The sequence below is a fragment of the Rattus norvegicus genome, chromosome 13 (assembly GCF_036323735.1).
Source record: "Rattus norvegicus strain BN/NHsdMcwi chromosome 13, GRCr8, whole genome shotgun sequence".
NCBI lineage: Eukaryota > Metazoa > Chordata > Mammalia > Rodentia > Muridae > Rattus > Rattus norvegicus.
The window spans coordinates 80,060,193-80,087,018 of record NC_086031.1 but is presented as its reverse complement, the minus strand read 5'-3'; the positions used below and the strand labels follow the sequence as shown (position 1 = coordinate 80,087,018).

Below are 26,826 nucleotides of genomic sequence, written 5' to 3'. Positions count from 1 at the left end.
CATTTTGCTAATTTTTCACTGGTAAAATTCCAGAAAAACAAGTATGGAAATAAAATATAAAACTGTAGGTTCAAAGATGGAGGAATGTAATTTTAGAGTCAATTGAACATGGATTGATATGTTGTAGTTAGGAGAGACTCTCCATTCAGTATGATAGTGAGTGTGAATAGCAGACTTCTTTTTTTTTTTAAAGATTTGTTTATTTTATGTATACGAGTACACTGTAGCTTTCTTCAGACACACCAGATCCCATTACAGATGGTTGTAAGCCATCATGTGGTCGCTGGGATTTGAACTCAGGACCTCTGGAAGAGCAGTCAGTGCTCTTATCCACTGAGCCATCTCTCCAGCCCGAATAGCAGACTTCTTGTTGTTGTTGTTGTCAGGTAGGATGATTGAAACTAAACTCAGCCATGACCTATGCTGAAAGAACTAGAGACACATTTGTTTGTTTATTGAAATAGTGAATACATAGTCCTGGAATTTGCTATGTAGACTAGGCTGTTCTCCAAAATTACAGAGATTCTATACATTTTTCTTGCCCTCATGCAGAAAAATCCAAAGGAAGACATCGTGTAGTAAAAATGTTGGATGGAGCTGGGCTTGGTGACACACACACACACACACACACACTCCCAGCACTTGGAGAGGAGGAGGAGGAGGAGGAAGAGGAGGAAGAGGAGGAGGAGGAGGAAGAGGAGGAGGAGGAGGAAGAGGAGGAGGAGGAGGAAGAGGAGGAGGAGGAGGAGCCTAGGCTGGCTGTATGCAACTCTTTCAGAAAGAAATGGGGATGGAATTCATTACATGTAATTTGCTCATTCACCTCCTTATTAGGTGTTCTAGAAGATCTAGATAATGTGAGGTTCACAATGTAACATTAGTGAGAGGGTCCCAGCCTCCTTGGGAAGTGCTTCAGTGGCCAACCTCTGTAGGCCAGTGATGGGAGACAATCCTCCACCATTCAGGATGAGATGCCCTACTTTGCATAAGCAATGTAAATAGAGTAACTGTATAGGAGGCAAGGACAGGAGGCCAAGGGAATGAATTAATCCAGAGACCGTGGGCAGGGGAAATTGATGATGGGTTTCTGGGACAGAAACACAAACAGAAAATACCAGAGGAGGAAAAGGTTTATTTGGCTTAACACCTTCAGGAAGTCAAGGCAGGAACTGAATCAGAAATCACGGAGCGAAGCTGCTTAGCGGCTCCAGAGTGGATGAAACAAACACTGAGAGAATGATTTGTGGAGTAAGAGGGGTTGCTGGAATTAAGATGAACAGTTTTGAGATGCTCTAACATTAAACCATCTCATTTTGAGGCAGCCGAAGCCTAAAATAAGCCCAAAGGTGCGCACGGTTGTACTGCAACCACGGAGGGAGCACCAGGCTTTCAGCGGTGTTTCCACTACGCCGGTGTGCAGGTAGAAAAGTCTTAAAATATCATAAGGATATTTTGCCGTTCCTTTTGCAGTACTAAAAATCGAACACAGCGGCTTGCACGGTAATGTGCTGCTTTTCCACTGAGATGCAAGGCGGAGCCACTATCAGTCATTGACTCAAAGGCCGCTGTCGGTTTTGGGCCTCCTAAACACTAGGGACGTTTGGGTATGCCCTCTTCGCCGCGACTCCTAAGCACAAGAGGTGATGACATCGCTCGGCGACGTCTGTAAGGAGTAGGTAAGGCACCGGGCTCTGGATCCAGAAAGACGAATTCCCACACCCACTCTGGGGTGACGTCACCCGAAGAATTCAGGACAGCCCACCATAGCGACACCGAGGCGCTTAAGTCCCGCCCCTTAGCGTCTTCACGTAAGACGTGAGTCATCCTGAGCTAGTGGCTGGTCCCGGAAGTAAAACCAGGAGGGGCGGAAGAGACGGCGGAAGGGCGGGCCCATCGGCGCGGCGGCAGGGGGCGGGGCCGAGATGGTAACGGACGCGCCCAGGAGCCGCGCTGCAGGGAGGGCCATACTGTGACCGCTGCCGCAGGCGCTTGCTCAGAGTAGCCCTGCGGCTCCGCTTCTGCCATGATGATCCACGGCTTTCAGAGCAGCCACCAGGACTTCTCCTTCGGGCCTTGGAAGCTTACCGCGTCCAAGACCCACATCATGAAGTCTGCGGATGTGGAAAAGTGAGGCTGTGGGGCGGGGCTGGACCGGGACGGGCCAGGACGGGCCGGTTCGGATCATTGTCGGGGGTAGGGGTCGGACAGGTTCGGTGCAGCTTCGCGCGGTTCTCAGGGCCTCAGGCTCGGTCCCTCTGACTGACCGTTGATTGACAACTTCAGTAAATAGTCCTGTCCCCTGCTCGCGACCTCCGCTTGCTGGAACTGTCGTTCCGCAGGGTTGAACTGAGCGCGGCTGTTTGGTGGACTTCACCCTTCGCCTCTCCTTTTTTCCCTACCTTAGCCTGCGCCACCTTTCTGGGGGCGGATGACCTGTTTCCTTGCGGGCAATGACAGAGATGATATTTATGTTTTGCTTTTAGCTTGTCTGGTTCCGTGGTGGGCTCTTAAGGTTCTGAACATGATCCATTGAGTACCACAGACTCATAGTTCGTGAGACCGTTAAATGACTGTGTGACTGTTTAGGATGAAGATACATAGCCGGAGCGATTTTAGGTTTTCTTTTTTTTCTTTCTTTTTTCCTTTTAGCAAATTAGGTGCTGTGATAAGCACTTGAGATAGGGAAGATGAAAGATAAAAGTCCCAAGGAATTCATAGTTTCGTGAGAGACTGTTATATTATTGTGTGGCTGTTTAGGATGAGGACGTAAACGGATGGATGGATGGATGGATGGATGGATGGATGGATGGATGGATGGATGGAGATCAGTGCATCTGGGCAGAATCTTGATTAAGTCTGGAGACTGGATGGCGTGTAAAGCCGACACTCAGAGTGAGCTCTGAGGTGTTTGGGGGTGCCTAAACTGTATCTTGATAAAGTTTGGGGGGCATCCTGACAGAGTGTTGCCTCTCGCGTCATTGAAGAGTTCTCTGTCTTGCTAAGAAGTTTGGATTTTATATAATAGCCACCTGCTGTATGTAGTTTTACTCCACGTGCATTATGGTTGAGTCTGAAAGGTTTCTTGGAAGTGTAGAAGATGAGTTCAGACTGGGATGCTGGAAAGGAGGCCAGTAAGCAGGAAAGAGGATAGAAGCTGAGATTTAAGTGCTTACGTTTGGTGGCCAATTGATGGATAGAAAGAAAAAGGGAGGCTCTACAGGACATTTTTTTAAATTTACATATGTAAAAGAATTTTTTAAAAACATAAGTTGTTTCAAATGTTATAAATTCAGACTAGTTTGTGTATGCATTTTCCTGCATTGCATGTGGGCCTAGTTGGGGGGCTGGGTCCCCTGAATGTTAAACAGGGCCCAAACACCTCATTTCTAATGTCATGCCTTGCCTTTAACAAGTAGACATTACCAGTGATAGAGTTGAAAGGCAGCATTTGAAGCAGCCTACCTTAATAACGGAGACTCTTATGTAACTGTGCAAGTTTTTCCAGATAAACTGGGAAAACCCATGGAGCTGCCTTTATTATTTCATATTTGGTCTAATCAGGAAAATAGTTAAAACCTGTATTTTACAGACACATCTTGTGGATATTAATCTTTCATTGTATTTAATCTTTTAGGCATTTAATATTTTCCATTCGTTAAAAGTTAAGAACAAATTTTACTTAAATTTATGGTGAAAATGTGCCATTTTACTGTTATCAACCATCGTAAAAATATGAAACATATGCAGCGTAGAAACCTCAGTTACCAATAGATAAAATGGAGTATGGACCCAGTTTTTTTTTTTGTTTTGTTTTGTTTTGTTTTGTTTTTTTTTTTTTTTTTTTGGAGCTGGGGACCGAACCCAGGGCTTTGCGCTTCCTAGGCAAGCGCTCTACTACTGAGCTAAATCCCCAACCCCATGGACCCAGTTTTTAAAAGTCTTAATGACATCTTGAATATTTTCCCATCTTTTCTCTAAATAATTTAATGATTTTATAGTATTCCATCATATGGTTACAGATTTGTATAACCATTTATTATTTTTTTTTATTTGTTTGTTTGAGACAAAATCTCTACATAGCCCTGGCTGTCCTGGAACTATGTAGATCAGGCTGCCACATCAACTCTCAGAGATCCTCTTGCCTCTGCCTCCTGAGTACTGGGACCTGGGACTATAGGTATGAGCTACCATATCTGGCTTATTTACTGGTAATTGAGACAGTCTTTCTACATAGTTCTGCTGCCCTGGATCTCATTCTATGTAGGTAGGCTGCCCTTGAATTTGGCCTGCCTGCCTCCGCCTTGTGTTGAGTGGTGGAATTAAAGGCTTGTGTCACCATGCCTGGCTGTTTAACCATTTATTTGTTTTCCCCTTGTCTGGGCTGTAGTGGCTCACACCTTTAATCCCAGCACCCAGGAGGTAGAGGCAGATGGATGATCTCTGAGTTGGAGGAGAGCCAGGGCTACACAGAGAAAAAACAAAAACATAACCATTTATTTTTAACTGGGCACTCAGAGTATTCCCTTTTCACCATCATAACAGAAGTTATAAGTATTAGTTTGTATAGTCCAACCTCCCTGTATTTGGAGTTGTTTTGTAGATATCTTACAGTTTATAATTTGAGTCAAAAAGTATAAATCTGATTCAATTTGAATGTTTGCTTGATTGTAGCCCCAAGGAGAATGTAGTTGTCCTAGAGAGTCTAGTTAGCAAGTGTGATTTTGGCCCCAGGGAGGAATGTAGGTGTCCCAGAGAGTCTAGTGAGCCAGCATTGTGGCCGCTGCAGGGTGGAAGGAGAGCCCTGTCAGCAAGTGTTAGTTTCTGCTCTCCTCCTTTGCTGGGCTTGCTTCTTTTCATCACTAGCTTTGAAATCTCTTATGAAGCCGAAATTTCTGCCAGAAGAGCTGGCTTCCTTCCTTCCGTGAGACAGGCTCTTCGCTATCTTTTCCTCAGTGCTATTGTTGATATGGTCGTGTAAGAGTACGAAGTTCAACAGAACACGGGAGTGTACCGCATCCAGTCATCTCCTAGGTGATAGCTAAACTCTTATTTCTAAACTGTTATGGGCCTTTGATGGCCCAGAAATGAAAGAGATGTTTCCCATAAAGACTTGTATTTCTTCACTCTTAAACCTAACTTCTTTTATTTGATCATACAGATTTTTTATTATTGATTTTAATATATGCATAAAGACCAGTTTGTGTCTAATAGGAAATAAATTTAAAACAATTGGAAAGATTATAACTACTATATCTTTTCTTGCCTTTATGTAAAACTATAACCTTTAAAAGTTTTATTTTACCTTTAACATATATTGTTATGTAATAGGTTTCATGATGACATTTTTCTGTGTACATATGTATTTCAAACACACACACACACACACACACACACACACACACACACACACACACACACACACACCCCTTACAGAGCTCTCGTCCCCCTCTGATTCCTGGTAATCTCCTTGTTCCCACCTAGTCCCCTTCTATTTTCTTATAAGAATTTTTTCTGTTTTTGAGACAGGGTCTTAATGTGTAGACCAGGCTGGCCTTGAACTCACAGAACTGAGATGAAAGGCATGTACCATCACTCCTTTCAAGAATATATCCTTTTTGGTATTATTTTACTCTACCTAGTAATTGTAACTATTTAGTTGTTCAAGAGTCTAGAAGTTTTAACAAGGAAAAAGGAAAAGAAAGCCTTGTGTGCTGTCCTAGAGCACTTACAGATTTTTGTGCTTTATTTAGTATTACTTAGAATTTTACTCAGAGCAAATTTAAATTATTGCACTTTATGATTATAATAGCACAAGAGTTAAAAGGAAAAAGTTCATTGTGTGTTCTTTGTCCTAACAATTGAACTGTTATTTTTATCATTTTTAAATATTATACAGAGGTGGGTTTTTGTTGTTGTTGTTGTTTTTTTTTTTTTTTTTTTTCTTTTCTTTTTTTTGGAGCTGGGGACCGAACCCAGGGCCTTGTGCTTGCTAGGCAAGTGCTCTACCACTGAGCTAAATCCCCAACCCCCTATTATACAGTGTTAAGAAGTGTATTTGTTTGTTTTTTTAGCTGGTAGTAGATTAGAAACCAATTGAGAAAGGATATGAATAACTCAGGGGTAGAACCTTCATCCTGGAGCAACTGAAGGTCTACACACTCTGTTTAACTCGGCACAGCCCATATGTTCTTACATGTGAAGATCACTGCCAAGAAACGGCAAAATACGATTCGTATTTTCTGCTTAAGGACAAAGAAAGTCAGCAATTTAAATTAGATAATTTTAAAGCAGCTTTATCTGTATTTACGTAAATGTAGCAATTTATCTGCAGGATTCCCAAAAGGAAAAGACTTACCTTTGCCAACCCAGATGGAGACACTGGTCAGATCTGGTGTATTTTAATTAACAACTCAGACACTTAGTTAAAGATATACTTTAAGAGCCTTGACTGTAAGACCAGCCAGTTAGCCTGCTTCCTCTCTCATTCTTTCCTTCCGATTTCTTATTTTTCAGTGTAGCCCTAGCTGACCTGGAACTTGCTTTATAAACCAGGCTGGCCTCGAATTTACAGAGATCTGCCTGCCTCTGCCTCCTGAGTGCTGGGACTAAAGGTGTACACTGCCACTACCACCATCTTTATGAAGATGGGGATCTTCATAAAACAAAGTTTCTATGTTACAGTGACAAGAAGTTCATATAGTTCATAAAATAGTAATATAGTTCATAAAATAGTAAGTGGATGGCTAAGGCTTGGCTCCTGGAGTCCGCATGGAATGGTTAGAAGGTATGGACTCAGGGAAGCCTTTCAGAAGCATTTCTTATATGTATGCTCAATCTTTTGTATTACAGGTTCAACAGGAGCCAGGAGAATTAATTACATAATGAGCAATGTACCCAGTTGTACATTGCATGCGTCATTGTAAAGTCTGGTGTAAAATAGTGATCAATGAACAATTCCATATTTCTTTAAAAAAATGCAAAGAAGTCTACATAACATTTTTATAAGCTTCTCAAATCAGTAAGATTTGGTTCATAAGGTGTCTGGAAAATGTACTTGTTTGAAACCTTTGTGTTAGCTATACTTTCAAGTCCTGAGATACAGAGACCTGCAGGTTTTTTTTGTTTTTAGACAAGATCTCACTGTGTAGTCCTGGTTGACCCAGAACTCACTGTGTAGACCAGGCTGGCCTCAAAGTCAGAGATCCGCCTGCCCTACCTCTTGAGTGCTGGGATTAAAGGTGGGCGGATTCAGAATATTTTTGTTGTTGCTTGCTTTTTTGTTCTTGTTTTGAGAAAGGGTCTCGCTATGTAGGTCTGGGTGGTCTAGAACTTGCTATGGAGAACAGGTTGGCTTCATTAACAGATCAGCTTTTACCTCTTGAGTGCTAGAACTAAAGGTTTACACCACCACATCTAAGTGAGACCTGTTGTCTTTTGAAGTGGTAAGAATATAAATGTTTCTTATATGTGCACATCTACTGTGCACATTTTCTAATGCCAGCTATTGGTAAGTGATAAATAAAAAACAAAGCAAGGTAGCTGGGCAGCAGTGGCACCTGGGAGGCAGAGGCAGGCAGATCTTTGTGAGTTCAAGGCCAGCTTGGTCTATTGGGGTGGAGTGTCAGTACAGCAACACAGAGAAACCTTGTCTCAAAAAACAACCACCACAAAACAAACAAAAGACCCCTCTCCTCAAAGCAGAAATAAAGCAGGGTGGTTGGGCAGGAGACATTTTTTAGGTAGGATAATATGAGATCAGTTCTAAAACAGTGGGAGGCACACACACTCTACTGTCTACGGGAATTTGGACAGCTTTCCTTCCAGAGCTCCTCCTTCTGTCTTTGCCTTGCCCACTTCACTGCCCCTCTTTCTCTGCTACTTAGCAGCTTCAGGCTTCCTGTCTGCCTCATGACTTCAGTTTCACGCAGTGTCTCTTGAACTGTGCTTCTTGTGACTGTTCACTCAGATTTCAGAAAGGAGAGAATCACTGTAATTACTGGTCAGTTCAACCCAGAATAAGCATATTTGACCAAGTTTAAGTTTCCAGGGATAATTGCCTTGGGTTTTAGGAAGTTCAGGTTGTAACCAGGGTTGTAAACATGCGTGGCAGCATTGCGTACAGCTTGGTTTTCCAGAAGTGATCGAGTAACTGCCACCCAACTTTACACAAAATACGGTTGCTGCTAGGTGATAGGGTATATGCCTAGCAGGTGCCAGGCCCTCATTTCAAACACAGGTACCAATGGTACTATAAACTGGCTTTAAAAAAATGAAACAAAACATATCTTTTATTTGTTGACATTAACTATAATTGCGTCCTTTTCTCTCTTCCCTTTGGCCAATCCTCCCATGTAACCCTCCACTTGCTCTCAGATTCATGGTCTCTCTTTAATTATTGTGGTTGTGGTGGTGGTGTGCATGCATGTGTGTGTATTATATGTATTATACTGGTTTAGTTGTAGGTTCTCTAAGATCCATAACCTCACTAGCCCCAGGTACTTGGTGAGGTTTCAAGTACTGGGCATGATTTTCTTTTTGTTGAATGGGCCTTAGAGCCAATTAGATAGCTATTGGTTACCACCAAGATATATGTACCAAGATCCTTACATTTATTGTCCCATTTTTGGTTGTAGTTCATAGTTGTCAAACCCAGTTTTCAAAAGGAACAGTTTATCCCCTACTTAGAGGTTGACAACTTGCAACTTCGTGCCAGCCTGTTGGTGCTGTGTGACAAAGCAGGCCTTGTGTTGTTAGGCTGGCTTTTTTCTTTTTCTACTTCTTTTTTCTTTTAACCAGGAGTCCTAATATAAACAACAATCATTTTTTTCTTGACAACTTTTCAAGTATCAAAACAAGAATAACAATACCATTCAGAATATCAAAACACAGCGGTGTGTTACTGAGTTGTGACTCTGCCTTTTTGTAGATGTTCTGGTGAAGCTGCCCATCTGAGGCATGTTGAAAGGATATGGTCTAGCATGTTAGATAAAGGCCTGGCTTTACACTAGCAGTTATGTACTCTTGAATTCTCTGGCTTCTCAGCGCACAGAATGGTTTTGAGGATCATATTTTACAAGTAGTGAAATTGGAATTGGTTTTAATTATCTTAAAACAGTGATCGATAATCAGTTCTTCACTTTGGTCCCCCCCCCCCCCCCCCCCGTATCACTCACCACTCTCTGTCTTACCGAGTGTGGTGCTGCAAAGATTTGATGATGAACAAGCAGGTGATAAGAGCATCTTCTAGATTCTTTATTCTCATGGTTGTTAAGTCATGGGCTTCTCAACTCATTCTGGAAAGTCAGAATTAGGTTGGGATGAAAAGGAAACAGAGTGACTGGTGAACATAAAGGAGTCTCCCTGACCTTTGATTCCGTGTAGGTTAGCCGACGAGCTGCATATGCCATCCCTCCCTGAAATGATGTTTGGAGACAACGTTCTAAGGATCCAGCATGGTTCTGGCTTCGGAATAGAGTTCAATGCTACGGATGCCCTGAGATGTGTGAACAACTACCAGGGCATGCTCAAAGTAGCCTGTGCTGAAGAGTGGCAGGAAAGTAGGTGAGAATCTGGGCAGTTACAGACCCAACACAAAAACAGTGTTCATTAGGGACATGTGCTTTGTTACAATTAAACTTTACAACTGTAGTATTCTAAAACTCATTTTTCTGAGCCATAAAATAAAGGTTAATTTTACCACTAGTTGAAATATTCATTAGGTTAAAATACACTTGAGCTGAGCTTTGTAGGTGTCTTTTAGTCCAATCAGTACATTGTACTTCAAAGTCTGTTTTTAAAGAAAAACATTTCTCTTAATTTTCATTGAATATTTGTGGGGTATTAAAACTAAGAAAAACGTTTTTTGGTTGGTTTTTGCTTCTCAAATTAGCAATATTTACTTTGTGCCTATTCTATGTATACTATGTGCTTTGAAGGACAGAATGAAATATAAGCCTTGAATCATGTCTCAGGAAGTGTAGGATGACCCAGAAATATTACCCAGCACATGACAAGCTAAATAACAATAAATGTTCAGAAAACAGTAAGAAAGATTGATGCTAGTGGGTGACAGTATATGCCTTTAGTAGGATGTTTTATACTGTGTGTTAGTAGGGTATTTTGTTTCACATGCACAATGTGTAATTTGGTGTGCATGTGAACACTGATATATATTCTAAATTTCATCTTCTTTTTTGTTTGCGTCTTTAAGGACGGAGGGTGAACACTCCAAAGAAGTTATTAAACCATATGACTGGACCTATACAACAGATTATAAAGGAACGTTGCTTGGAGAATCTCTTAAGTTAAAGGTAGATCTGCACCTTTGCTTTTATGAGTCATGAATGTTCTTGGGTAATTTCAGCACCCCATCTTAGCTGTGGCCAGTACTTCCCCAACTCCCCTCATCCCGCTACTTGCTTATGGCAGGTTTTAGACCCCCAATATAAGGGGGTTTGCTTATTATCATTATTGTTGTAAATATTAATTAATTAATGTTATATAAGTTGATATTACATTAATACATTAATATTAATGAATGGATTAATTAATTAGTAGAAAAGAAGACTACTACAAGATATAGCCAGTTTCCTTTTTTTCTCTTTTTGAGAGGGAGTTTTACGAGGCTGGTGTTGAACTTTTGGGCTCAGTGCTCCTCTTGCCTTGACCTCCTCAGTGTCTGGAACTAGAGGCATGCACATTCCTTCCTGGGAACAGTCTTCTTTCTTTCTTTCTTTCTTTCTTTCTTTCTTTCTTTCTTTCTTTCTTTCTTTCTTCCTTCCTTCCTTCCTTCCTTCCTTCCTTCCTTCCTTCCTTTCAGTTTTTAAACAGTATTCTCTAACGTAAGGTTGGTAAGCCTCACTTTACTTGGTGGTAACAATATAACCGCCAAGCATCTGTCTTGGAAATGCATTATTAGGTGACTTAGATAGAAACTGCTAGCTAGTAGCTTAGTTTTATATATGAACAAACAGTTGAACAGAAAACTTATATATGCTTGCACTGATTTTAAATTTGGTATGACTTTAGATGAGTTACTTTTTTCATTCATTCATTCATTATTTATTTATTTGTATTTTAGTTTTTGAGACAGTGTCTCATGTAGCCTTGAATGGTCTATTCTATTTTAGACCAGGCTGGCCTTGAACTCACAGAGATTTGCCTGCTTCTGCCTCTTTGGGACTGGGATCAAAGGCATGTGCCTCCACACCTGGCTCTTTGGGTGAGTTATTTAATCAAGACAGGTGACTGTTGCTGGTAGTTGAGTAAATAATGCCTACCCACAGCAGAGTTTTTACCTGAATGGTTCCCAGGCAAATTCTAATCACTGCCTGTTAAAGTGTTATGTTAGTGTTGGGTTGGGTCTGTATATGCTCCGCTCCAGAAGAGCTTCCCTGAGAGGGTGGAATCGGTCCCTCTACATCAGCTACGGTTTAGGGTCTTCTAGTGAGACTGAGGTGAGACAGATGTGCCTTAGGTTGTGTGTCAGTCAGGCATAAGGAACAAGATTGTTTTAGTTTAAACCATTTTCCTTAAAATTATTAGGACTGGTGAGATAGCTCAGTGAGTAAGGCACATGCTGCCAGTGACCTTTGCTTGGTGACAGGAGAGAACCAGCACCTTCAAGTTGTCCTCTGGCCTCAGCTGTGGCACATAGAACCCACACATACACATTACACTCAGATTAAAAACTTTTTTCCCAAGACAGGGTTTCTCTGTGAAATCCTGACTGTCCTGGAACTTGCTCATAGACCAGGCTCCACCTGTCTCTGCCTCCTGAGTGCTAGGATTAAAGGCGTGGGCCACCACCACCCAGCAGATGAGATTTTTTTTAAAAGTAAAAGTTATTGGCAGCCAAAGTTTGACTTGCAAGCTATTTTGATAAGTGGACAATACCAGATCCCATGTGTAAAGTATTTACTGTACTCTCTGTCACACAGCAAAGACCTCAACAAAGGCTCTCAAATACCAGGTCACCGTGTTCATTGAAATACCAGGAGTGAACAAAGATGCTTTATTATCTAAAATTGATGCATGTGGGGTCTTTTAAATATCTTTGTTTGTTTTTGTTTTAGATGTAATGACTGTGAGAGTGGAGAGTAGCTCAGCAGAAGAGAACTTACTGATCTTGTAGAGGGCCCAGGTTCATGTCTCCATACCCATGTGCTGGCTCACACCATCTAATTTTAGATCCCAGGGATCTCATGTTCTCTTCTGACATGTGTAGGCTCAGGAATGCATATGGTGAATGTACATACATGTAGGCCAAACACTCATACATATAAAATAAATCTAAATATATATGTACACATTTTTTTTTTGTTAAAGAAAAGTTTTTTGGGCAAATAATTAGAATTTGGTTCTTCAGTGCTCAAAATAACCCTGCAGGATAGGTACTGGTATCTTTATTTTGTAGATGATTTGGGAAAACACACTGCTCTTAATTTATGGTTTTGAATATTTTTTATATGTAGATGACCTCCAATTTATGAAGGGTTTTTTGTTGTTTTTATTATCTTTTTATGTTTTTAAGAGTTATTAATTTATTTTATGTATATGAGTGCTCTATCTGCATTTTACCTACATGCCAGAAGAGGGCATCAGATCACATTATTGATGGTTGTGAGCCACCATGTAGTTGCTGGGATTGAACTTAGAACTTCTGGAAGTGCAGCCAGTGCTCTTAACCACTGAGCCATCTCTCCAGCATTTTTTGATTTTGTTTTTTGTTTGTTTGTTTGTTTGTTTTGTTTTTTCAAAACAGAGTTTCTCTGTATAGCCCTGACTGTCCTGGATCTCACCCTGTATCCCCGACTGGTCTCAAATTCACAAAGATCCACTGCCTCTGCCTCCTAAGTACTGGGATTAAAAGTGTTCACCACTACCACCCAGCCTTTGTTGTTATTTTTAAAGTTTGTGCATATAATATCAGTTGAGATTGTAAATTCTGAAATCTTCCTCATAACGGTCATCAGTGGCTGGAGAGATGCATCAGTGGTTAAGAGCACTTGTTCTCACAGAGGACCAGACATGGCATCTAGCATGTATGGGCGGCTCACAACCATCTATAACTTACACAGTTCCTAATGCTTATTTGTCCTCTTCTGGCCTCCAAGGGCAACACACACACAGTATATTTACACACATGCAGGCAAAACATGCCTGCACATAAAAGAAATCTTTAAAACATCCTTCAAAAGCTCTGTGTGTATAGAGGGTATATGTTAGTACAATGTATTTTCTTAGAGAGTCAAAGTGCTGGGACACGTGACATTGGAACAGAGAGCCTGTCCCTTGCTTTCTGAGCCTTGCTTTTTAGTTCTGAAAGTAGCTGGTGTTTATGTGGGTATGTATTTTATTGTTGTCTCCTTTTTGGTTGTTTAACTTTTGTTCTTTGGGCTGTAGTATGGCTAAGAAAAGGCTTACCACAAAGTTGTGCTAACCTTAACCTGACTAGATTCATGTCCAGCTTGGTGTTTATTAGCTGGCCCTAAGATGATGGTGTGAGAATATGATTAATGAAGTAAATTAGATTCCTAATACTGTGCCTGTCCCATGGTGATGTATCTATATATGGCTGTTTTCTTCTTGTTTAAATAAATGATTCCGTAGGACAGTAGCCATAGAAGGCCACTTCTTTTAGCTGTATTGAATCTTTTTAATGAAATGTGCTTGGTGTCCATGTGTTTTTAAAGCACATTAGAATAGTTGCTCATGCACTCTGACTTAATATCTTTGCTCTAAAATTTATCAGCATAAGAATTCCTGAGTACATATAGTTGAGAAGGGTTAATTATATTAACATGGTTGTGTAATCAGTCTCACCAATAAGGGGCTTACATGCAGGAACCACCATGCCTGGCGTTTTTATGTGGGGCATGGGGATAAACATGGGTTGTCATGCTTTTGCTGCAGGCACTTTATTTCCCAGCTCCTAAGACACATGTGATTTTAATGGAAAAAAAGTATTTTTGTAGATTCAAATGAGTATATTCGAGTACTTTTAAGTACCACGAGACTACACTTATTTAACCTTTTATGGACACTGTTTTAACCTATGTGGATTTTCAGTTGCTAATTTTCTCACCTTCACAACAGAATGCTCAATTTTTTTCTGAGATGGTGTATTTAGACTCTGTTTTGATACCAGGTCGGAATATCAGTAATCTATAGTGTTTTGAGACTTCAGAGAGGAGGCTAATATTCAGTGTCTGCTAATTACATCCAGATTTAGAACTGCATGCTGATGCTGTGCAGAAACATGTTGAAAACTTCCTTGCAATTCCAGCTATTTACATTCAAAGTTTTCATTTAAAATTGTGTATTTCAGGTTGTACCTACAACAGATCATATAGATACAGAAAAATTGAAAGCCAGAGAGCAGATTAAATTTTTTGAAGAAGTTCTCCTGTTTGAAGATGAATTACATGATCATGGCGTTTCCAGCCTGAGTGTGAAAATTGTGAGTGCTCAAATTAATATCATCCCCCATTTTACCACAGCATCCCCCATTTTTCCACAGCATCCCCCATTTTTCCACAGCATCCCTATTTTACCACAGCATCCTCCATTTTACCACAGCATCCCCATTTACCTCATCATCTTGATTTTATCGCAACCCCCCATTTTACAGGATTATCCCTCATTTTACAGCATTAACCTCCGTTTTTCCGTATCATCCTCTATTTTACCACAGTGGGTAGCATGATGTTATGTAAGGTTTGTTCTAAGTCTGTAGCACAACTTTGTGAATATCTGTTATGAAATTTCTCAAAACTAATGATATGTAGTCTTTTAACATACATTTGCCTAGCTACTCTGTAGGCTATTTGCTTATTTATCTTGACTGAATGGAAACTGTGACTTAATTCTCATTTAAATGATATTTGTAGACTCTGCAGGTAGCATGTTGAAGGATGCCTTATCTGTTTATTTTTAGGTTTTATTTTATGTTTGTGAATGTTTAGTTTTCATGCACCACAGGAATGCCTGATGCCCTTGGAGGTCAGAAGAGGATGTTGCATCCCCTGGAACTGGAGTTTGAGATGGTTGTGAACCACCATGTGGGTGCTGGGCTCTCTGCAGGAGCAGAAGGTGCTCTAACAGTTGAGCCATCTCTCCAGAATAATGACCCATGTGTTAGGATTTTAGTGTATCATTAAATTATCAGATCAATTTTTAGCATAAAAGTGGAAAACAAAAAATACAAGTATTCAAGTATAAATTATCATTTTCTTTTGTATTGTTTTCTATCAGTAGAGGACAGGCTACTTCTGTTCATATGCTATTGGTGAAACATGTTCATAAGAAATGATAGATAGAACCAGGTGGTACTGGTACTTTCCTTTAATCCCAACACTTGGGAGGGAGAGTCAGGTGGATCTCTGAGTTTGAGGCAGCCTGCTCTACAGAGTGACTTCCAGGACAGCCAGGACTACACAGAGAAACCTTGTCTTGACAAACTAAAAAAGAAAAGAAAAGAAATGATGAATAGACTTGTAGCAGTTACACCTAATTGTTTACTACTAGATTATACTTGTGTGTCTAATTCTTGTCAGAAAAATTAGAAGTAAAATTTTAATTATGCTTCAGCCAGCAAGTTCCAACTAAAATATCAGTTTCCTTTGTATAGCCTTCCTAGCTCCCTTTTCATGTAAAAAAAAATTTTTTTAAGGTTTACTGATTTTTTTTGTGGTGTTTGTTTGTTTGTTTGTTTGTTGTTTTTGTCTGCATGTATATTTGTGCAGATGTGTGCCTGGTGCCTGTGGAGGTCAGAAGGTGTCAGATCCTCTGAACTGGAGTTACAGGTTTCTGTAAACTGCCATGTGGTTGCTGGGAATTTAACCCAGGTTCTCAGGAAGAACAGCCAGTGCTCTGAACTGAGTCTACACAACAGGATTCCAGTTTTAAGAGTGCCGGGGTGGATTTTTATTAGACTAGGGCTCTTTCTAGACTGGGTTCTTCCTAGTACTACAACAGATCTGTTCTAACTAAGATAAATGCTACGGGTTGTGACGGAGGGTATGTAAGCAGGAAGTCCAGGAGCAGTGAGTGGGAAGTTGAGGAACAAGGCTGTTCAGAGAGGAATGCATGAAGGTGAGCGGCATGCTTTGCAGAGGGATAAACATTTGCTTACGCTTTTAGCGGTTAGGCTCTTGCTACTTGCCTTGTCAAGAACAGTTAGGGTAAATGCTTAGAGTAAATAAAAGATGTAGAGATAGACAAGTATGGTTGTAACCATATCTGAAAAGGATTCACAGGAGAAAATAAGAGAAATGGCTAAGAGAGACTGACATTGACAGGTGTGTGTAACTGTAGGGAGGACTTTAGTGTGCCATATAGGCGCTCATAGGAGCTTGTAGCTTATAGAGGAAGGAAACGGAGAACCCTGATGGATTTTTGAGGATGAGGATGAGGCAGGCCTTAAAACTTAGGTATGTGGAGACAGAGCTCATGCTCTGCACTTGTCTGCAGTATCTCAGTTAATTCTGAGGAGAATGTTACCCTTTCTTACTCCGGTTTTGGAAATGGAGGAATGGAGAAACAGACATAGTAATTAATTTACCCAGAGTCAGTCATATAGTTCAACTTTGTGCTTTCTCAAAATCCTCTAGGATTAGCCTTTGACAGGAAGACAAATTTGATAGTGGTAATGGGGCAGAGTGATGGGGTTTGGCTATGTCAGCCTGTGGTGGGTTCAGAATATGGAGTTTACCATAATTCTTTAAGCACATTAGATATTTGTCTTAATATTGCAAAGTAAAGAACATTTTCATTTAAAAAGACTTTTATATTCTTTGAAAGTTACAGACATTTATACACATATATTGGTCATATCCATCCACCAGTGTCTCCTTCTAAGCCTCCTAATGCTCTCATCCATCTCTCCAACGTTATGTCTTCTTCTTTATTACTCATAAACCATTGAGCCCAGATAGTTCTGCCCATGTGTTGTGGGCATGTGGCTGTCCACCAGATTTTTTATTTTTTTTTATTTTTTTAAATTTTTTTCGGAGCTGGGGACCAAACCCAGGGCCTTGCGCTTGCTAGGCAAGCGCTCTACCACTGAGCTAAATCCCCAACCCTGTCCACCGGATTTAACCACGCAGCCTAACAGCAGCCTCCTCTCCAGACCAGACATGAGTGTTACACACTCCCTCAGTAGCTGTCACTACCACAGTTCCTCCAGTGAGGGTGGGAGGGTTTGGTTTTGTTTTTTTAAAACATAGTACACTTGCAATTTGTGAGAATGGTGGACTTGCTCAGGGAAGTGGTCCCTGAGCTGAGTTTTAGGTGCATAAACTTCAGCTGCATGTTGATGTGTTCCGATCTATTAACCTTGGGTGCAGGTCATCCACTGGAAATTGATTGAGGCTATAATGTTGACTCCCGTTGCCAATGACCTGTGGCAGGCATTTACTTTACTACAACCTTTACTAGGCAACTTCCTCTGAAAGCTTCTTTCCCTTAGTGAACCGCTTCTCAACCTTCCTGATGCTATGACCTTTTAATACAGTTCCTCATGTTGTGGTGATCCCTCCCCCCAACCATAAGGTTACTTTGTTGCTACTTTATAACTGATTTTGCTACTGTTAAGAATCATAATGTAAATATCTGATATATAGGATATCTGATGTGTGACCCTCTTCCCATGGGGTCATGACCCACAGGTTGAAAACTGCTGCCTTAGAGCTTTCCATGGTTTAAAACACACTTTTCTGATTGCTTTCAATACAACCCTTAGCACACCTTACTTTTGGTTTTATAAGGCTTCAGAAAGACTGTCTTATATCCTCCCAATTGGCAGGAATTTGGTGCAATTAGTGTTTTCTTCTTAGTCACATCTAAGATTTTTTACCTTTTTATATTGCTTTACTTTTAAAAAGTTCTTAGAATTATTTGGAATAATAGTAATGTCGTATTCTTACTTGCTGTTCTAGCTCTGCTTGGAAAGCCACTGGATTATGTTGTAATATTTATTCCTTGGTTTCCTTTTTGTTTGTTTGAGTTTTTTGGTTATGTTTTTGTTTTTATGAGACAGGCTAGCCTCAAACTCTCAGAGATCCGCTTGCTTTTGCCTCTTAGGTGCTAAGATTAAAGGTGTGTGCCACCAAGCCTGGCTTATTTCTTGGTTTCTAAGGTAATTATAAAACATTCTAAAAATGGTACTGAAATTACAGAAACCATTTATTTGATAATATAACATTTTGTTTTTGTTTTTTTTTTTTTTTGTTTTTTTTTTTTTCGGAGCTGGGGACCGAACCCAGGGCCTTGCGCTTCCTAGGTAAGCGCTCTACCACTGAGCTAAATCCCCAGCCCCACATTTTGTTTTTACTTGCAAAATTTCTTTCCCACCTTAAATTTCAAGTTCTAGATCTAGAAAAGCTTTACTTTTGTAAGAAAATCAGAATTCCCATGTAGAGCAATTACGTATGGAGAAAGATTAGGGGCTGTGTGCACAGTGAAATCTGGGCAGTTTTGGGTTTGCCTATTGGGTATTGAGTTCTAATTTTGTGTGAGTAGAGTAGCTTATTAAATATTTTTTCAGAGATTTTTCTTGTTTTCTAAATTACTTTTCTTATCAGCACATGTGTGTGTGTAGACATGTGGGAAAGGTGTCTGCTGGGGATCAGACTGAGAACCTTGCACATGGTAGGCAGTGCTTATTGTAGCACTACTGTGTTTATGGCCATAATAGATTGCTGTATTCTATATGCATATATGACTTGTCTAGTACAAGTATCTAAAAATCTTCTTTTATTCTAAATGTTATATAGTTTTCATTCTCTCTCTCTCTCTCTCTCTCTCTCTCTCTCTCTCTCTCTCTACCAAGATAAGGTGTAACACCTGAAGGGTTCACATTTTTATTTTTTAGTGTTTTGTTTTTTTGTTCTTTTGTTTTTAAAGAAATGATTGATGAAATAATGCAACACCTTAAGTTCCAGAAGATGGCATGGTTTTCCAGCCTCCTGTGAAGGCAGTGCATGATCAATCTATCATATATGATTAATACAGATTCATGCTGTTTGTGTTATGGTGAGACATAAAGAATTAGACTGGTTGAAGCACAAGAATAATAATCCTTGAATGTGATCAAACCTATGTAAGCCACAAGCTTGACTCCATCACCTTGGGATTTAACGTCGTGCTGTGACCCATCCATCTTCATCAGTTTCATTCTTAGTACGACGAAGGGGCTCCCTATCTTCCTCAGCTTTTCAGGATGCTTAAAAAAAAAAAGGCGTTTTTCCTAAATTCTGAGTCCTGGTACTTCTGTGATGACTGATACAGTCAGTGGTGAGTTAGTTCCATTATGGGGAGTCAAGAGCGATTGTAGTCCATCTTCTGTCCAGTGCTTTCCTAGATTCCAAGCATATTGAATAGTAACATCTCTTTATCTCTGCAGGACAAAGAGTTTGATGTCTGTGCAAACGTAGTTTTTGTTGGAAATGTCCCATAGAATTATCAAATCATACAGAGAGACAGGCTATCTCAGACCATTGGAATGGCAGTTGAAGTGGCAAGCTGGAGTAGCCAGTCAGTAACTTGTTCTGAGGTCATCATTCAACCTTATGCTCATTGTTTCTTCTTTTTTTTTTTAATCAAGTATTTATTTACTAATTCATAGACACTATGGCTTTTAAATAAAACACATAGATGTTATGGCTCAGCTTTTTTCTAGTCATTTAGATAATGCCTTAATTATAAAAGTTAAGATGGCATAGACTAATATGCTATATTTTTAATATGTAATTGAATAACTTGACTGTACTGAGGATAAGGGAACAGTTAGCTACTTAGATCTGCAAACTGAGTAACTGAATCTGACAGCTAAGCGATTAGCCTGACAACTACTAAACACACAGTGTTGATCATGGTGATGTAACTTTGCAAAATGGTGAATAAGTTCTAAATAAAAGCCTTTCCTTGCTTTTGGGTGAGATTTGTATTTATGAGATTGTCATGTAATTTTTTAATAGAGTTATTTTAATCTACATAAATGCCAGATGAGATATTTGATAGCCAAGCATGCAGAAGAGCCAAATTGGTTGAACTGAACTGGAGCATATATTGTGTGATCTTATTTTATGTAAAGTGAGTGAATATAAGTTGCAACAAGGAAGGAACTGGTTCTTTAATTTTGCTAATATTAAAACATGGCATCAGTAGCCTTCTTAAAAAGAAAACATTGTATTTATTGAGTTGATTGACTCTTAATCTCAGGGTTGTGGGTTCAGGCCCCATGTTGGGTGCCATCTGTTGCATTAAATAATAAAAATGCCACCTACACTAGCGCTGACAAGACACTGGCTTGTTCTCATCTCAAGAAGACTCTCTGACCTGGAGCTCCAAAGTCTCTCCACCCAACTCGCTATGTTTTCATGGTGTGTCGCTGCCACGCCAGCTCCACACGTGCATCCAAATTCACAGGGCAAGCTGGGGCGTGCATCCAAATTCACAGGGCTAGCTGGGGCACATTTCTTGCAAACCCACGCTTTGCTGCTATACCTTTCTCTCTGGAACCCAGCTGAGTTGCTGAAGGAAAACACCTCACAGTTTAGAATCAAGTAACACAATTGCTGGGCGCAGCAACCATCATCCTAATTTGTAAGCCATTCTGAATTAAATCCTCCGGTGGCTCGAATCCTGGCGGGTCCCCCATCTAAACTGGTGGGGAGAACAGGGGGCTCTTGTTTGCTACATCTTGTCCTCCAAGTTCTCCGGTCCAAAAGCAAGTCACCTTTTCCTTCCTCTTCTCTTCCTCTCTCTCTGACCTGGAAGTCCCGCCTACTCCTCACCCAGTGATTGGTCCCTTGAAATCTTTATTCATTAGGGGAAGGTCCTGCCACAATTTATAATGCTTGGGTATGTTTTAAGTCATGTATGTATGTGTGTGTGTTTATGTATGTATGTGTGTCATGAGTGTTCAGAGGTCTGTATCATGTGTCTTCTATTGCATTTCTACTTGAGAAACGGTCTCCAAACCTACTGAACCTGGGTTTTACTGATCTCGTCATTGCCTCCTCAGGGCAGGATTATAGGCACATGTTGCCATGCCACTTTTACGTTATGTGGGTGTTAGGGAGCAAACTTAAGCCCTAATGCTCAGCACTCCACAGCTTGAGCCAGTTCCTCAGCCCAAAGAAGTATCTGTTCCATTCCGTGTTTTTGGGTGAGAGTACACAGTGCGAGCCTGCATATGTTTACATGTACATGTGGAGACCAGAGGACACCCTCGAATGTTGTTCCTCGAGTGATAGCACCCACCTTTTCTTTTAGAGACTGTATCTTTCATGGTGGAGAACTTAGCCAAATACACTAAGCTGTGAGCCCAGTTTGTACCTGCTTTCTTCACAGACCATCCTTTTCTTTATCGTAGGAAACTAAAACCATTTAAATAAATAACCTGCTGAAGGCTCCCAGGCCAGCTGGAACTAGGACATATTTTCAGTGTTTCTCTTTTTTTCCCTCTTTTAGTAAAGAAATAAAGTAAGTAATTGTCATTAATATTTTAATGTACTGTTCTCTTCCCCACAGAGAGTAATGCCTTCCAGCTTTTTTCTGCTATTGCGGTTTTTCCTGAGAATTGATGGGGTGCTCATCAGAATGAATGACACAAGGCTTTATCATGAGGTACGTACGGGTGCTCATGTGATGAGTGTACTAATTGATACTGAGCCTGTTAGGTTTCAGTCACTTAAGGATTTGAGATTAAGTGATGTTTCTTATTCTGTAATCATCTATTAACCCATAAATTTGAGTTTTCAAGTTTACTGACTACACATTGTTGTCAAACACTGTGTCTTTTGTTTTAAAGTTCTGGTAATCAAAAATGTTTTATAAAAAAAAACACTTCCCGGTATGAATGCTTTGACCAAAAAAAAAAAAAAAAAAATGTATACATTTAACTTGTGTGTAAGGAAAACTGTCCCTTAGCTTCTTTCTGTATAGTGCCCCGAGGTTAGACATCCTCTTAAGGGCCAGATGGTGGTAGCATATGCCTTTAACCCCAGCACTTGGGAGGCAGAAAACAGGTGGATTACTGAGTTTGAGGCCAGCCTGGTTTACAGAGCTAATTCTAGGACAGACAAGGCTATACATAGAATCCTTGTCTCTATAAAAACAAAAACAACACAAAAAGAAATTCCACTTAAACTGCCTCCTGAAGTTTGTATTACATGATTGCTTGGTGGTTATTCTAAGGGTGGAAAACTCTGTCTTCTGTTCAAAGTAACTGATAACATGCAGGTCTTTGTCTTAAGTGTTAAAGAGGGAATGAATTTAAATTGAGTTGTAAGAATTTTCCCAGTAGCTAGAGCAAGCACTCTGACTCTTCTGAATTGGGATTACATAGAATGAAGAATTAGAGGAGATACCAAAACTATTAATAGCTACAGTCATAATAACTCTTGCTATGGTCACTAAGTCAGAAAAGATTGCACAGCTCACTTAAGGTACCCATAAGAGGCAGAATTGGATTTGAACCTGGTTGGATTGGGTTAGATTGACATTTCCCCCCAAATCCTTTATTTAGACATTTGTTGTCTCCTTGAAACAACACAGTGGCTGTGATTATTCTCCCCCCCTCCCCTTCCCTGTCCTATTTGTTATGTAGCCCTGGCTGTTCTAGAACTTAGTCTTTCAATCAGGCTGGTCTCGGAGAACCACCTTCCTTTGCTGAGGTTAGAGGCACTCCTTACCACACCTGCTAGCCTTTTCCCTTTGTATAAGCAAAACCAAAGTATTACATTTTTCTCTAATCTAAGTCTCAAAAATACTGTTTATACTTAATTCTATTTTTAATAATTTTTTCCTAAAATATGCAGTAATTTATAAATATCATGTGGTTGATCAGAGTTGTATATACTTGAACATTCATAGCAGTATTGTTTATATAACATGGAGGAACTTAATAAATTTGATTGATTTCTTTATATCCATATAGTAGTAGCAGAAAAATAGACACCCATCAACATTGATGGTAGGAAATAGAATTGAGCTAATTTGGAAAGTTGATTGTCTTACGGTTGAATTTTTAAAGTGTAGTATGAACTTAAGATCTGATGTAGAGGTTTTGAAATGAGTAAGGCTGTGTTACCAGAACTGCTATGATTGATAACTTATTTTTCTTATTTATACTTTTCTGTTATTGACTATGGTGAACATTAATTTTTTTCTTGTTTCTTATTGGTATAAAAAAGACTGCAACCTTAAAGAAATAGAATTTTTTAGTTTTTTTAAACTGTATTTATCCAAAAAGCAAATTGTAATAAATTGCACTTTTCTTTCTGTCTGCCTTTCTTTTGTTTTTCTTCTCTCTCTTTTTCCTTCCTTCCTTCCTTCCTTCCTTCCTTCCTTCCTTCCTTCCTTCCTTCCTTGTTTTAATGTCTCTGGCTATCTTAGCACTTACTGTGCAGACCAGGTTGGCCTAGAACTCACAGAAATCTGCCTGCCTCTGCCTTCCTAGTGTGCTGGGATTAAAGGCATTTACCACCATGCCTTCTTTTAACCTAACCTTAAGTCTTTTTTTTTTTTTTTTTTTTTTTTTTTGGTTCTTTTTTTTCGGAGCTGGGGATTGAACCCAGGGCCTTGCGCTTCCTAGGCAAGGGCTCTACCACTGAGCTAAATCCCCAACCCCCTAACCTTAAGTTTTAAATGGCTGAGTTTGAGGCTAGCCTGGTCTACAGAGTAAGTTCCAGGACAGCCAGGGCTACCCAGGCTACCCTGTCTCACAAAACAAAACAAAACAAAACAAAACAAGATGGAAAACTGTACAGAAGGGTGGGGTTTTTCGTTTGTTTGCTTGTTTTTAGTTTGTTTTATACAGAGGATTCTGTAAAATAAATAAATAAAAATATATTGTGATTTTTTTTTAATATAGGCTGACAAGACCTACATGTTACGAGAATATACATCCAGAGAGAGCAAAATTGCTAATTTAATGGTAAATACTTAAATTTTAAGTGTTTAGATTTTGAATTCTAATAATTCATTTTAAGTCTGGTATCACCCATTCATCTAAATTTGCATCAGAACATGTGTGCCAAGGACCATCCTCTGCTTGTTCTTAGAGAAGTAGTGTCTGAGAGCAGGGAAACAAACATCTGGAAGTCAAATTGCAGGTACAAGTTGACAACCTATGCTGTGCTCTAGACAGGTTTTGCTTGCAGGTCTAAAACCATCTCTGGATGGCTCATCTCTTGATGATCAAATGCCCAGTTTATAATATCAATTCAGTCATTACCCTAGGTTCCCTTTTGATTATCCTATGGATCTGTACCCCAGGACCCTTGATTCTTAAGAGACAGCCAGCATACACGGTTTTCTTTTTTTTAACATCACAGAAGAGTTCAGAGATCTGTCTCCTTTGGTTAAGCACAGAGATAAACTAGCTGGGTGGGGCCTGGACCTAAATTCTTTCCGTCCCAAGCTGACCTTGAACTCAGGAATCTGTCTGCCTTTGTAAGTAGCTGGGTAGGATCTCCTTCGCTCACCACTCCCTAAATCACTTTATCTCCTTTCTTGTATCTTTCTGACAACTTGGCTCACAGCATAGCTGCTTTTGTTCCTTTAGATTTGTGAAGCCCCTCATATAAATTATATGTCATCCTTGTATTTTACATAGTTGAGATATTATATATTTTTGAACTTATGTTTTCAGAGTTCTTGATGAAGATCCCAGCGTTTACCATTTTGCTGAGACATTAGCTACACCTTCACCTCATGGACTCAGAAAGTCATTAATGTTAACGGGGAGTTCATTCCTCGAGGGAGGACTGTGAAAATGTGTACATTGTTAAACAGACGAGTCACGTGCCCTGTTCCAGCCGTGGGGACCAGGTCCTTTTACTCCTACCAAAGCAAACTTATCTTGCACTCTGGAGGGAGTGTCTGTTGGAGGGCATCTCTTCTGAGCTTGCCTCAAGCGCCAGGGCGCCTAGAGATCTTTGCTGTCATTGTCTGAGTCCCACTGCTGATTGGGGAGAAACTGAGATGCAGAGGGCTGACGTGAGTCCCATTGCTGCAGCTGGTGCTGTGGATGGTCCTCTGACTTAGCACCTTGACATTCTAGAATGTTTATTTAATTTTTTCATTTTTTGAGATTATACTATAGTTCATACGTTTCCTCTTTCCCCTCCAAGGCCTCCCATGCTGTACCTTAATCTTCAAATTCATGGTCTCGTTTTCTTCCATAATTGTTGTGCATGTACATTCTAAACACTTAGACACATCCTACTTACTCTATAATGTTATTTGTATGTATATGTTTTTACACATTCTTTTTTCTTCCAAAAACTGGTCATTCTGTACCAGGGTCTGTGTATTCTGGCATAATTTTCCTGTATTTTTTGCTCCCCTGGAATGTGTGAAGCCTTTTCCGGGTACTTGGGTTTTGTAATTGAGTGGCTTAGTACCTTTCTACAAAATAAGTATTTTTCTAGCCATAGTACTTATTCTGTCTGAATATGGAGTATGCTTGGGTTAGAATAGTTACTCAGTAACTCACACAGTATGCTCTGGGCTCTAACTGAAGATTTGACTTTCAAGTTACTCAAGTAACAGAACTAGGGAGGGATTTGATCAAAATGTGTAGGATTCTCTCAGCACTTACAGTAGCACCGTGAATCATGTAACACCAGGTCTCTTGAAGATCAACAACACAGTTGAATGATTCAGTAATGGGAAATACTGTTACTTAGGGGAACACGTAATGATGCTTCTTACATGGATGTGATTTTCCCAGTTTTGAAATTAGCATGCTTTGTGAATGCTTATACTAGAGAATTTCAGAAATTGTCTGAGCCACAACTGAGAATATACTAATAAGATTTTATGTTTTTCCTAGCATGTTCCACCTTCCCTCTTCACGGAACCTAATGAAATATCACAATATTTACCAATTAAGGAAGCAGTTTGTGAGAAGCTAGTATTTCCAGAAAGAATTGATCCTAACCCCGTGGACTCAGAAAGTGCGCCCTCAGAATAAAATGTGATACAGCACACTCTCCATGTGGACCTGACTGGGTACCTTGGCTCTTTGTAGGGTGTTTTTATTATGAGAATTGATTTCCTTGCTTATGCGCAGGTTTTCTGTAGCCTTAAAGGAAAATAAAAGATTGTTGCAGGCAGGTTCCACCCAACTCCTATTTATCCTGTCTGTATTCAAGTTCCTACTCCAGAGAGATATGCGCTCTGGAGCTTAATTGGATTCTTAAGTCATCACAAATTGTGACCTCAGCAGTGACGTGTCTGTGTCTCAGGAGGGGGACGTAATCCACATCCATCCTGAAGCATCGTCTTCTACTGTGAAGAGGCTGACTTGTAAATGCCATCACTGAGCCCCGAGGCCTGTGACCGTCACAGGATTCTGACTGCATGCTGACGTGATACTCTGGCTCCTGGCTGTGGGCTTTCTGGTGTTTATTCGCACTTCTGGAGAGTTGTGACATGTCACCTACAGAATTAATCTTGTATTATTCATTAGTTGGAGTTTCTGGGCAACATATTGTGTGTGTTTGTACACACTTATATTTTTTAAATCTTTTCATTTAAATGTCTTTGTCTCTGAGTAGTGTTAGATTACTTATTTTGATAATTCATTGTTAAATTGTGGATAATTAAAATGAAATAATTGACTTTTTTTTTTAAAAAAAAAGAGGTGGGCGGTGGGGAGGAAGAGTGTGCTTCTGAAGATTGTATTAGTGTATTCCTGTGAGGAGTACCAAGGTGTGTCCTTGGCCATTTCTAAATATGACATATGCCATTTTATATTTATTTGTCCAAGTGTCTTTTGTAAGAGGAGAATAAATAATAAGGAATTATGTA

General features: G+C 39.9%; 1 protein-coding gene across 2 annotated transcripts; it reads left to right on the top strand.

Annotated features, from left to right (window-relative positions):
• Positions 1 to 1,978: 1,978 nt before the first annotated feature.
• Tiprl (TOR signaling pathway regulator) lies at positions 1,979 to 26,826 on the top strand. Of its 2 annotated transcripts, XM_039090912.2 has the most exons (8): positions 2,195 to 2,616; positions 4,954 to 5,031; positions 9,382 to 9,561; positions 10,211 to 10,310; positions 14,330 to 14,461; positions 21,538 to 21,633; positions 23,882 to 23,944; positions 25,847 to 26,826. In XM_039090912.2, exons 3-8 carry the CDS (start codon positions 9,401 to 9,403, stop codon positions 25,985 to 25,987), a joined length of 693 nt encoding a protein of 230 aa, XP_038946840.1. In that variant the 5' UTR covers positions 2,195 to 2,616; positions 4,954 to 5,031; positions 9,382 to 9,400; the 3' UTR covers positions 25,988 to 26,826. The 2 variants fall into 2 exon arrangements, with proteins under 2 accessions (NP_001103137.1, XP_038946840.1); NM_001109667.1 differs by lacking the exons at positions 2,195 to 2,616; positions 4,954 to 5,031 and adding an exon at positions 1,979 to 2,127.